This window comes from Acomys russatus, chromosome 7 (assembly GCF_903995435.1).
Source record: "Acomys russatus chromosome 7, mAcoRus1.1, whole genome shotgun sequence".
Lineage (NCBI taxonomy): Eukaryota > Metazoa > Chordata > Mammalia > Rodentia > Muridae > Acomys > Acomys russatus.
In genome coordinates, this window is record NC_067143.1 from 52,290,382 (window position 1) to 52,303,106 (window position 12,725).

Below are 12,725 nucleotides of genomic sequence, written 5' to 3' on the forward strand. Positions count from 1 at the left end.
GACTAGCCGCTTTAGTTTATTTATTTTACATTTATATGTATATATGTGTGTGTAGAGGAATTTTAATTCAGAACGTGGCTGCTCTGGCAAGATATCACATCCAAAGACCTTCTAGGTCTGTGTGATCCGGTTGGAATACAAACACTCCTTTAATCCAGGAAACAAAGGCAAGCAGATCTGAGTTTAAGGCCAGCCTAGTATAGAGCAAGTTTCAGGTAAAGAAAAGCTTAGATCCTGGTGTGGTGGTACACGCCTTTAATCCCAAACAATGAAAGTAAAGTTAGTTTGTAGAAGAAAACACCCATGTTTCAAAGTAATGTCTAACTGAGTGGCAGAAAAGGTGACGACTCAGCGATTGACAGAATAGGATATGCCCAACTCTTATGAGAAGAAAGAGGAAAAGGAAGCTACTTACTTAAGGGGCAATGCTGAGGAGAGAGGAGAGAGTTTTACTGGGACAGGTTGCAGAGAGAGAGAACTCAGGTGATGACCAAATAAGCCAAAGAATAAGAAGCCATGAGCCAGAGAAGGAGAAGGAGCCGGAGATTAGAGCAAATTACTGGAATTAGTTTATGCCAAGCAGAGCAAGTCAGAGGCCTAGAGAAAAGGCAAATTTATTAAGTCAGCTGGGAGAGGAGTTTGAGCCAGAACAGCTGAGTTGAACCAGCCAGCCCAGGGCTCAGCAGGACAAGAAAGGGTGAGCTTATTCAGCAGTAAGTCTCAGAGGATGAGAACATTCTAGGCCTAGGTTAGATTGTATGGATGCTAGAAGCTTCCAGGACTAGGCCTAGGTTAGCAGACAGAGGCAGTAATCATCTGAGACAACAAATGAAACAAACGCATAAAAGTTACTATTTCTGGGCTGGAGAGATGGCTCAGCAGTTAAGAGCACTGATTGCTCTTCCAGAGGTCATGAGTTCAATTCCCAGCAACCACATGGTGGCTCACAACCATCTATAATGTGATCTGATGCCCTTTTCAGCACTGTATGCATAATAATAATAACAATAAAAAAGTTACTATTTCATGTGTGTGTGTGTGTGTGTGTGTGTGTGTGTGCACGCGTGTGTGTGATGGCACAAGTGGAAGTCAGAGGATAATTTGTAGGATTTACTTTGAGAAATGAATGAAAAGTGGATGTGAAACTGTTACCCAAAAGGCAAAGCACTGTGCAAAAGAAAACTCAAAAGACAGAAAATATAATTGAAAAGTTAAAACAACAACAACAACAACAACAAAAACCCAACTAACCGACCAAAAAAGTACCCAAACTTCCTTCATAGCAGCATTGCTTCTAAAGACAAGACATCCTGTGAAAGGCAAAGTGATAGTACTGGAAGGAAAGTCAAATTTATTCTGTGTTGCTATAATCACTGAATGTTTCTCTCAAATTCATATTATATGAGGTTTGATTATTTGCAAGTTTGCAGTATCTGTTGGAAGAGCAAACACTGATGAAGTTAAGCATTACACTCAGAACTAGAAGGATGTTCCGTCTTCATCTTACTGGCTTTTGTTCTAGATAACAGTAGTAAAAGAAGGACTTATAAAGTGCCTGGGTCGTAAGGGGGCCTCATGAGTGGGTTAACTCCTTTCCAGATTAATGAGTAAGTCACTGTTACAAAGCATGCTCTCTCTGGCTCACAGAGGCTCACCATGTGAAATCCTTCCCAGCCTCTGGAACTGTGAGTCTCAATAAACCACTGTTCTTTGTCAATCACCAAGTCTGTGGTTTCAGCGACACAGCAATGGCAGACAAGCACTTGTCAGGCACTGTGAGTTTTCTGTGTCATCTAATGTAATTCTTGAGGAACCTTGACTGAAAGGGTCTGTACTACTATTCTACAAGAAACTCAAGACATACATACCAACTGTAAAACTAGCCAAGGCAATTGAGTTCATTGGGTTTACCAGGATATCATTGCATATCCACCAAAGTTAAAAAAAACCAAAAAGCTGCAGATTTCTGCTACCACATTTAAGTATATGTAAAGCCCCCCTTTCCTTGGAATCCAGCACCACAGATCAGAGTGATCTCCACTGAGTTAAGAACAAAGACGACTTAGGAGTAGTCTCTAGAACAAGTAATACTGGAGGTTTGTAAAGTTTTGGAAAAGTAAACTAAGCAGTATTCCTATATATATCATATGACAAAGCAGAAGAAAAACTGTATGCTCATTCCTATCTAAAGATATGTTTGTACTTACACACACACAGACTAGGGGTTCAATTAATTAATCTACAACCATGTGGGCTATGATTTTATTATTTGGGGACAAATCTTTTTTAAAAGGGGGTTAAAGTTTAGAACAAATATCAATGAATAAATTCTAGAATAATTCTGAATTCTAACACAATTTTACTTGGTAAGGATAAGATAAATAAAATAAAATGTTCTGGAAGACATTAAATTCCACATCTTAAAACATGCATTAACTCTAGACACAAGATAGGAGAGATGTTACTTGAAGCTTGACAAATACAAACAGCCAAATCACTACGAATGTAACATTCATATAACTCATGACTGTCTCGTGGTTCTTCCTGCTGTATGTAGTTTGTCTTATTCATGTATAATAATATAAATGTATATGTTAAAAAAGAAACATAATAAAACATGCATTAACTGAGTTAGACACTCTCTGTGAAAGTTGTTAATGTATGAAGTTAGACAGGGTCTAACATGCTTAACAACTGGCTCAGTGGCTGCAGCCACTACACCTTAAATCCCAGCACTGAGGAGGCAGAGGCAGATGGATCTCTGTTCAAGGCTAGCCTGGTCTACAGAGTGAGTTCCAGGATATGTTCCAGGACAGCCAGGGTTACACAGAGAAACCCTATCTTGAAAAAACAAAAACAAACTAACAAACAAATGAAAAAGAACACTGGCTGCTTTTCCAGAGGTCCTGAGTTCAACTCCATATGGTGGAAACCATATGGTGGTTTCTAACCATCTACAATGGGATCTAATGCTCTCTTCTGGTGTGAAGGAATACCTGCAGACAAAGCTTTCAGATACATAAAAATACATAAAATGCTTCAGCATCATATCCAAGTTTAGGAAAGGCGTGTTTACCCAATCTAAAGGTGACTGATTAATCACATAGAATTTATTCTTATTAAAGACAATATTCTTAAATCCCTTTATGGGACATACTACACCAGATGCTTTACAGTGTTTAAGAATATAAATACCAGGGCTGGAGAGATGGTTCAGCAGTCAAGAGCCCTGGCTCTCTTCTAGAAGCTGGAGGTTCTTCCCAGCACCTACAAGGTAGCTCTCAACTGTCTGTAACCCCAGTTCTAGGGCATCTGGCACCCTCTTCTGGCCTCTGCAGGCACCAGGCAAGTAGGTGGCAAAACATCCATACCCATAAGTAATATAAATATTTTAAAGTATATTATATGTCTAGATTTTACTGCTAAAAATGCCAATTCAGCAGGTTTGGGGTAGGTCCAATGTGATCCTGGTGAGAACTTTGGCATATACAAGACTTGACTTAGAGGCTGAGTTTCTAGCCTACCCTTACCTTCCTGTGACACTAGACAACGGATGCATACAGGTTACCTTAGTGCAGTCAAGGCTACTTGTAAACAGATACTTCTCTAAACACGAATCCATAAAAGATAGCCACACTCCACTTAGTTCCAGCAACAGAAGAAAATATTTCAAAGGCCCGCACAAACTAAACAGTTTTCATGTGTTTCATGGGATGACCACCAGACTGGATACACCAAGAAAGATGAAGGTGGCTTTTGAGATTAAGTGGTAAGGATATACAAAGAGAGAACAGAAGTAACTTTGTATGTTAATGATTGTGTAACAATTTCACCAGCAGCATGATAAAACTGCAGTACTGTTTATGATGGTGGTAAGACTCAGGCAATCTACCAGGGTTTGCTTCCTTACTTTGCCATTGTTTCTGCTGACAGGTCTTCAGAATTCTTGACTTTAGTTTCTCCTAAAAAAAAAAAAAAAAAAAGTTTAAAATAAAACCTTCAGTGATAGGAATAATAAAGCCAGAAGTAATGAAATGGGGAATTTATATATTTTAAGGACAGATTTAGCAAAAATGTTCTGTATTTCAGACATATCTTTTTGTTTGAATTTTTTGGCTTTTTGAGACAGGGTTTCTCTGTGTAGCCTTGGCTGTTCTGGAATCGCTTTGTAGACCAGGTGGGCCTCAAATTCACAGAGATCCGCCTACCTCTGCCTCCCTGAATGCTGGGATCACAGGTGTGCGCCACTGCACCTGGCTTTCAGACAAATCTTTATGGCTAGCTATTCAGAAGACAATAAGCGTAGCAGTCTACCTACAAGCTAGCCTTGTTCCCAAGATCCCCACATGGAATATCCTAGGTTCATTTGTGCCAACAGCGCTAGTGTTTGGGCTTCTTTAAGGGGCTAGATGGTTGCATGGGTCAGAGGCTGTGAGGAGCTATACTCACCATGACCCCGCAGATCCAGAGCCACAATCCTACACTGCACCCTACTGATGATTGCTGCCTGGAAGGAAAAGAACAAAGCGTAAGGTACGGACTTTGCTCAGTTACCAATGACTTTGTTAGATGAACTACAATCATAGTTCCACAAAGGACTAAAAGAACACTTGTCTTGTCTCAAAGGTTTTAGGGATAATAAAAGAACAATGATCCTGTTTTGTTTTATTTTATACATCGTGGTCTGTCTCCAACTTCAAAATAAACTTTCTCTGAACCCCTCCTTGAAGCCACTCTTGCTAGCCTTCCCGCACACAGTGTAAGCACTTCCAGATGCTGGCCTATGGCTTTCATCTGTGGTTCTTGGTTGGCTTTTCTTTATTTTAGAGCCAGAATCCCCTAAATAAGGATCATGAATCAGCTGGAAGCTATTTAGGCTCAGGAATTACATGCACATGACATTTGAGTCATGAGATTACCCTAAAATCAGAACAAGTCATGTCATCTACTGAGATAGACCCAGCAGTGCACCCACGCTGTGCTACTGTTCCATAAGATGATGGGGCATGGTAGTATCATGGGACACAGTCTTAGAGGCTTAACCCTGAACAATGCTTCTTCCTTAGGGAATCAGATTTTCTGACAGTCACACATCACAGTTAGCAAATGCTATCTCTATCTTTTAAGAATAAAGTAACTGTCTAGTCTAACCCTCACATTTTAAGAATGAGACAACTGAGATTAAGAAAAAGGGAACCATTTATCCGCATTAGTGTAACAAGTTAGTAGTAAAACCAGAATTAGCATCATGGTAAGTTACTGACATAATGTAAAGTCAAAATATATCAGAAAACAAGCCAGATTCTTGAGTTACATTTAAAAATAATAAAAATTTAAAAAGACAATCTTTCTACTTCTAATGAGAAACAAAGGCCTAAAGTGCTACCATACTGTGCTGTCTGTCCCTGGGAGATATTTGTTAATTTACAGGAGTTATTGATTACACTATGGTGGTGATAAATCTTCTAGGCCAAAAATAAACATAATGTGAATATAAAGTCATGGGACAAAATTTTGTCAAATCTGTTTAATTGTTTGTTCCACAATTTAAAATGTTATTACAAATGAACAAAAGATAGATCTGAGGTCAGTAACTGTCAATGATTTATAATCATATGTGCAATGACAAGAATATTAAAAGCAGCTTTTTGTTTACTTATTTAAATAAATCTTTCTAAAAAGACATCTAAAAGCTGCCATAAACGAGGGCTACAGCAGTAAACAACACAGATGATTCCCTTCACTCATGCTATGTACACTTTTGTAAAGTTAAAAACAGAAGAGAAAAATACACGAGTTCAAAGTAAATTCACAGAATACCATGTGCTTTATAGAGAAAGGGTGAGAGTGTGTCTGTTGGTGACTCCCAGTCTTGTTTCAAACAGCACAATTGTGTTATTTTGGAAGTAAGTGAAAAACAGCACGTTAAGAACCAGACTCATCCAACCGTTTTCTCCAGGGGATCTGTGCTATCAACAAATCCGAGGTATTATTATCAATAGCAGCTAATATTTACCAATACTTCTGAGGTACCATTCACCAATCTTTTGGTTTTTTCCAAGACAGGGTTTCTCCATTTAGCCTTGGCTGTCCTGGACTTACTTTGTAGACCAGGCTGGCCTCGAACTCACAGAGATCCGCCTGCCTCTGCCTCCCGAGTACTGGGCTTAAAGGTGTGCACTACTACCACTCAGTCCATTTACCAATCTTAAATGCATCACCTAACTTATTCCTCAGAACTCTTCAGACACAATTCTCACCATTTTACAGGTGAGGAGATTTTACAGGGATTTAAGGATCTCACTGGGGCCAAAGAGCCAATAACCGACAGAGCCAAGGCCGTCCTGAACCTTGCCTGCCCTACACAAGTACCTAAAGAGTACTGATGAGTACAGTATAAGCCCATCAGAAATTCTGATTTCAGTGAAGCAGAGGAGGCCCAAGCTTACCTCTATCACATTTTGGAACTCTGTGGGTAGTCTACGGTATAGAGACAAAGTTGGAAGAAAGGCCCAGGCAGAGCGAGGCAGGGTGGCACACGCCTGGAATTACAGCAGTAAGAGGCTGAAGCTGCAGGATCGAGTTCAAGTGCAGCCTGAGCTACACAGCAAGGCCTAGTCTCCAAAGTGTGTGTACGGGGAATCAGGATCCCACTGATATCCTATAAAATATCTTAGAGCGCTTCAGCCCTGAGAAGTAGTCTGAAAAACTACGGTACAGTAATTCGACCTGACAGGTACCGAAGATGCGGAGAAACAACTACCTCACAAACATGTACAATCCTGACGTAGTAAGCTTTTGTCTAGACTCAGGGACAAAGATGCTTGCATTCTGTTGCTGTCACAGCTATGCGGCTTCTCTAAATTTCAACATCCTCACCTGACTAAACTAAAGGATCACAGAAAAATTAAGTGAGACTATATATGTAGGCATAGGGTGTCCAGCACAAAGCAAATGTCTAGGGAGATGCCCTGCTCATTTTCCTCATTGTGGTTGATCTCTGGGGCTCATGGGTCCCAAACTCTAGTCGGCACGGGAAGACGACATGAAAGGAAACGATGGAGAACAAGCCTGGGGCTAGAGGGTCATCATAGTCAGTGCGATTCACTGTGAGAGTCCTCTTTGTCTGTAGATTAATAATGTTTTCCACAAAATTTATTTTCATTAGCAAAAATACTAGACATTTCCAAACATTGTTGGTTATAAATCAGAACACTTTTGCAGGGATTCAATCATCAGTGTATTTCTACTATTTAACAAAGAAATTGTACACTTAGAGATTCTAAGCTGAGGAAAAGCTATTGTCTAAACTAACACTCTTAGCAACTAAATAAAAGTGGCCATGCAAAAGCCAGCACTCTAGCAATTGCCTTGACTCCAAGGGTCAGAAAATCTCAGGCTTTAGAGCATATCTGTGATTATAACACAGTTAAAAGTGAACAGGAGGGCTGGAGAGATGGCTCAGAGATTAAGAGCACCATCTGTTCTTCCGAAGGTCCCGAGTTCAATTCCCAGCAACCACGTGGTGGCTCACAACCACCTGTAATGAGATCTGGTGCCTTTTTGTGGTAGGCGGGCACACATGTGGGCAGAATACTGTACAAATAATAAATAAATCTTTAAAAAAAAAAAAAAAACAGTGATTAGGAACTATAGCAAATAGAAAGAACAGACCCAAGTATCTTACAACATGAGAGACATAACTAATGACTTGATTGATGGTAAGTGATAAAAACAAACAGGATATATCCACATGGCAGAACATGGTACACCTCTGTGAAATAATTGTCCTGGCCAGTGGAAGCAGAAGGCATGCAAGACTGAACCAAGCAGTCTGTGCTCAAGGATCCCAGAATCTAGCACCACACCCCAAGCCCAGTACTCACCTCTTCTTCCTCTATCCCTGTGTTCATTGACCATGTGTCCTAGAGTATGGGGTTTTTCTAACTATATTATGCAACTTCTTTACCAGTCATATATAAATGACTTGTTCAATAAAGACATAGAGATTAGGCTTGGCGCATGCCTTTAATCCCAGCACATGGGAGGCAGAGGCAGGCGGATCGCTGTGAGTCTGAGGCCAGCCTGGTCTACACAGTGAGTCAAGGTTCAGTGATACCACTCTTGGGCATATATCAAAAGACTCTATATTCTATCACAGAGATGCTTGCTCAGCATGCTCACTGCTGCTCTATTCATAATAGTCAAAACTTGGAAACAGCCTAGTGTTAGAGGTTGGTCTGATGTATTTTATGCTAAGTACTGCTTACTGTCTCTGTGCCCCACCTTGTACCTAGCCTAAGAGCCTAACCTGATTGACCAATAAAAGGCCAGGGCACCTGGGCAGGGCAAATGGGACAGGCATGGCTAAGGTTCCCGGACTCTGGGGGACAGAGGGAATCTTGGGAGGAAAAAGACGAGAGGAGGCTGAGCCATGACTTAGGTGGAGAAGAAGCACATGGCTGGCATGGATGGAGATTTGGCCCAGATGATGATTTACAAACAGCAGTATTCATATTAGCCTGCATCCTATACAGTGGACCAGAGCACCACCAGTCAAGTGTTGTTTATTTCCTAAGAGTCCAGAGGTGCAAGTATGCACATGTGCAGAGACAAAGTTTTTTAAAGTAAAGTAAAATAAAGCATGGATGAGAGGGCTTCATGAAGATCCACCTCTAGCTGAAGAGCTATTGGTAACTGATTGGCTCTTAGGGTAGCAGAGTTGTTTTCCTTTTGGGACATGGCCACCATGTCCCTGTAGATGGCCCCACATTTCATGCACATATAAGCTGCACTAATTGGACTCAATGGGCTACTTAAAAAATACAGAGACATGAAGGTAGAAGTCTTCAAAGTGCTGGAAGAAGTGGGAGGAAGGATTTGAGTTGGATATGATCAAGATACACTATATTCATGTATGAAATTGCCAAATAAAAATATTCAAAAATAAGAAATATTTTCCAAATATTTCTAAAACATCTCCACGTGCAAGGTACTATGAGGGCTCTGAAGAAGACAAAGTGAGAGACATAATCGAAAGCATCTGGAATAAAATGTCTACTCAATTATATTTAAATTACTGAGATAAAGACCCTCCACTTTTGACAGGAACAAATTGCATACTCTCTCACTCCAGTGCATATACATATAAAATGTTACAAGAACTCCTGGCTTAGAGAACAGGAGACCCTGAGCACACAATGCTAAAGCTTTGTGTCCATTCTAACCTCCTTCCAAGCAATGAATGAGCATGGAGAGAAAAGCTAACAGGCCAAGTCTACCCAGGAGAAGTTAACCACTGAAACGCACAGCTTCTGATAGCGACAACTTACCGTGAACACTGCCCAGGAAAGGGCAGAATGGCCTCCTCCATGAAGCAGCAGCAGGACTGGACCCTCAGAACCACTCTTGTAAACTCGAAAAGTGTATGAACAGTTAAAGATAATAGATTTAAGGCTTTTATTAATCATAACAATACTTGTTTTTTAAAAAGACAAACAGGCCAAAACAAGCTATATGAAAACTGAGGACTTCCAAAGAAACTTTAGATGTTTCTGAGATAATCAAAACTGTTTGGAAGCTTGCTGTCACTATGACTTCTTTAAAATGAAAAATAAGTATTTCCTTTTCTCTGAAGAGGCTCAGTGCTTGGTTTCTAGAAATTAAGGCACTTCAGCTTGCTGGATTCAGAGTATTACTTTCAGAAATTTAATCCTTAATCCCATCCCATGTATCAGACAACTGCAGCCAAGAACGACTTTGTGAACAGCTTCCAGGTAATAGTCTACGCCATGGGAGGGACTGGTGGGGACAAACAGCATCAGCGGAACAAAGAACACTTAGGAGCTACCCAGGTCAGCCTTGGCTCCTCGCCCTCATGCTGAGGCGGCCTCTTTGAGAGGATATATCCTTGCCAGTTTCATTCTCCACTTCCACATCTTCCATTGACTCAAAGTACTGACTCCATGGGACAGGGGAAAAGTCCCGCTTCCGTCCAGGGCTAAGGAGAGGAAGAAAAGAGAAAGAGCTGTTTCAAATAAAATGATTACCATGCACAGGAAGGCAAATCTTGGCCAAAAAATATAAATTGTAAATATGAAATGAAAATACCAAGAATGTTTTCTCATAAAGATACAAAGAGTTCACAAAACACCATATACAGTATTTAAATAAGTTCAAGCAGATTAAAGAGTATATATTAAGATTTTATGCAATTGCCAGGCCTGGGGGCTCATGCTTATAATTCCAGCACTTCAGAGGAAGAGGCAGGTGGATCTCTATGAGTTTAAGGCCAGCCTGGTCTACAGAGAGAGTTTAGGACAGCCAGAGCTACAAGGCAAGACCTTATCTCAAAAAAAAAAAAAAAAAAAAAAGAAAGAAAGAAAACAAAAAAGATTTTATACAATGAAGTCATTAGTGTACTTTAATCATGGATAAACTCTAATTATCTATGCACATCAAAAATCTATTTTTTTCACTGACTCTAATAATATAGACTCATTCCTCTTAGGTCACTCCTATTGTAACTATTCTTAGTCACTATTATTTTTTCATAACTCTAATCTCTAAGTTTTTCAAGTTCCTTTTCGTTTCCCAATCAGCCAAAAGACAACTTCACAGAAGGCAAACATGATAGCAGTGTCTAAAACTTCTAGGAATGCATCTGAAGAGCTGTTTGCACATCGGTGAAATGACTTATGTAGTCAATGGAATAACTGAGAAAAGCTGGAAAGAACCTAAACATCCATCAGCAGGGGACTAATTTGTGGCACACAGAGAAATAATACTTAATTCTAAAAAAGAGACTACTTAATAATAAGATTGTTTATACATGGATAAATAGTATCTCCAAGAACCAGGTGTGCTGGTGCAAGCTTGTAATCCCAGCAATTGAGAGGTCAGGAGGCAAGAAGGTCAGGAGGAATTCAAGGTTATTCTTGCTACATAGGAAATTAAAGGCCAGCCTGGGCCACATGAGGCTCTGTCTCAAAAATAACAACAACAAAACCCAAGATACACTGTAAAATAAAAGGCAAACATAATATACCTTCTACCATATGTGTAAAACTGGTTAAATTAATCAAGCTCTTTCTGTCCTGGGTTGTAGTGACTAAATAATAAATATTTTTTGTTAAACTATATTTTGAATATATTCAGCCCTCCTTCACACTCCTCCTTTATCTCTTCCCCTTTCCTAACTCACCCAACTAGTACACTCTTCCCCCATCCCCCCTTCCTTAAACCCATGGGTACAGATGTTGCTGCCCAGATACTCTTTGATGTGTGGTCTTCCACTAGAGCGGGGTCAACTTGATAAAGGCCACGTCCTTAAAAAACGCCGACTCCCCCTCCCAGCAGTCATCGACTGCCAACAGCTCCTTATGCATCTACCCGCCAGCGGGGAGTTGTTGGGCAAACAGATGGGTCTGTCTTCTAACAGAAAAAGTGCCTCTGTTGAAGTTGTAATTTTAGCCCTGACCAGTTTGTTTTATTTGGGCTGTACAGGAATTCCCATGGGAACCCTAGAAGCAGGACATCTAATTCCCCTTACTCCTTAGTCACTCACAAACACACAGATGCATATGCTAATTTCACAAGGCAGCAGTGTGTCCAACACTTCACAGGTAACAGATCCTACAGCTCCAGTGTAAGCTATGACATCTACACCAAAGGACAGCACTATCACTGTAGTAAAAGCACCCAACATTTTTACTGTGCACAACAGCAGGCCACCAAGTCAAAAACTTTACTGGAATGATTCTATTTAACCCTTACCAAATGTAGTTATTTTTATCCTATTTAATGGCTAAAAGAAAAAAAAAAAAAAAAAAAAAAAAAAAAGATTTAGCTATGTAAAGAGACCAAGGTCACAAGGCTGGAAAGTAGCTGTGGCAGGATTACATCCAGTTTCTTATCTCTCCAACCCTCTTTAAGCTACTCCATGCTATACTACTTTCAGCTTTTTATTTTCTTTTTCTTATTCTCATTTACACTTATAAAAGGCAGTAAGGTCTTATTGCACATTGTCAGAGGGTTCATTTTCAGAGTCTAAAAATGGCCAGTTGTGCCAATGCCAAAGAAACTTTCTGAGTTGGCCAGAAATAAGGTAAAAAGAAATTACTCTGTAAAAATAAAAGTCATTCCCAGGACTCTTTAGTTTCCTCTATTTAAAAAAGTCAAACAAACCAAGGCTCCAGTTTATACCAACTGCTTGAGTCCACGTGGCTAACAAGTCAACGGCTCTACACTGCTCAAAGCTGCTCTAGCACATGGGACTGTCCTAGCACATCTTTGATTTCTGCTTCTGAACACATAATTGTTTAGAACCTCCAGGGCCTCAGTTGATTTAGCAAACAACATTAGACATGAAGTAGGAATAAAGAAACTTGTTTTAATCTTTGTATTCTAGTTAGGCCAGCATATCTTGCATTTGAGAGATGTAATTTGTACTCTTTTTAAAGCTAGTTGTAAGTCTGGGGAGATGGCCCAGTGGGTAAACTGCTTGCTGAGGACCCAAATTCATGTAAAGGCCAGAGCAGCGGCACATGGCTGAGATCTTCAAAGCCGTGGGCCAGTAGCAGGGGATCGTAAGGACCCATCTAACTAAAACAGGGAGCTCCAGGTCTGGCAAGAAACACAGTCTCAAAGAACAAGGTGGACACCACCCTCCACTTCCACATGTGTGCGCATTCACACACACACAGCTTTAGATTCCTATTTTATGT

At 40.2% G+C, this 12,725-nt stretch overlaps 1 protein-coding gene across 1 annotated transcript in view; it reads right to left on the reverse strand.

Annotated features, from left to right (window-relative positions):
• The window catches only part of Ppme1 (protein phosphatase methylesterase 1), a 48,567-nt gene that overhangs the window by 18,816 nt on the left and 17,026 nt on the right, over window positions 1–12,725 (reverse strand). The window contains exons 2-5 of the mRNA XM_051149039.1: window positions 9,906–10,000; window positions 9,333–9,424; window positions 4,450–4,507; window positions 3,911–3,962 (exon numbers count right to left, since the gene is read on the reverse strand). Of these exons, the coding sequence (XP_051004996.1) occupies window positions 3,911–3,962; window positions 4,450–4,507; window positions 9,333–9,424; window positions 9,906–10,000 (297 nt within the window). The remainder of the gene's footprint in view (window positions 1–3,910; window positions 3,963–4,449; window positions 4,508–9,332; window positions 9,425–9,905; window positions 10,001–12,725) is intronic.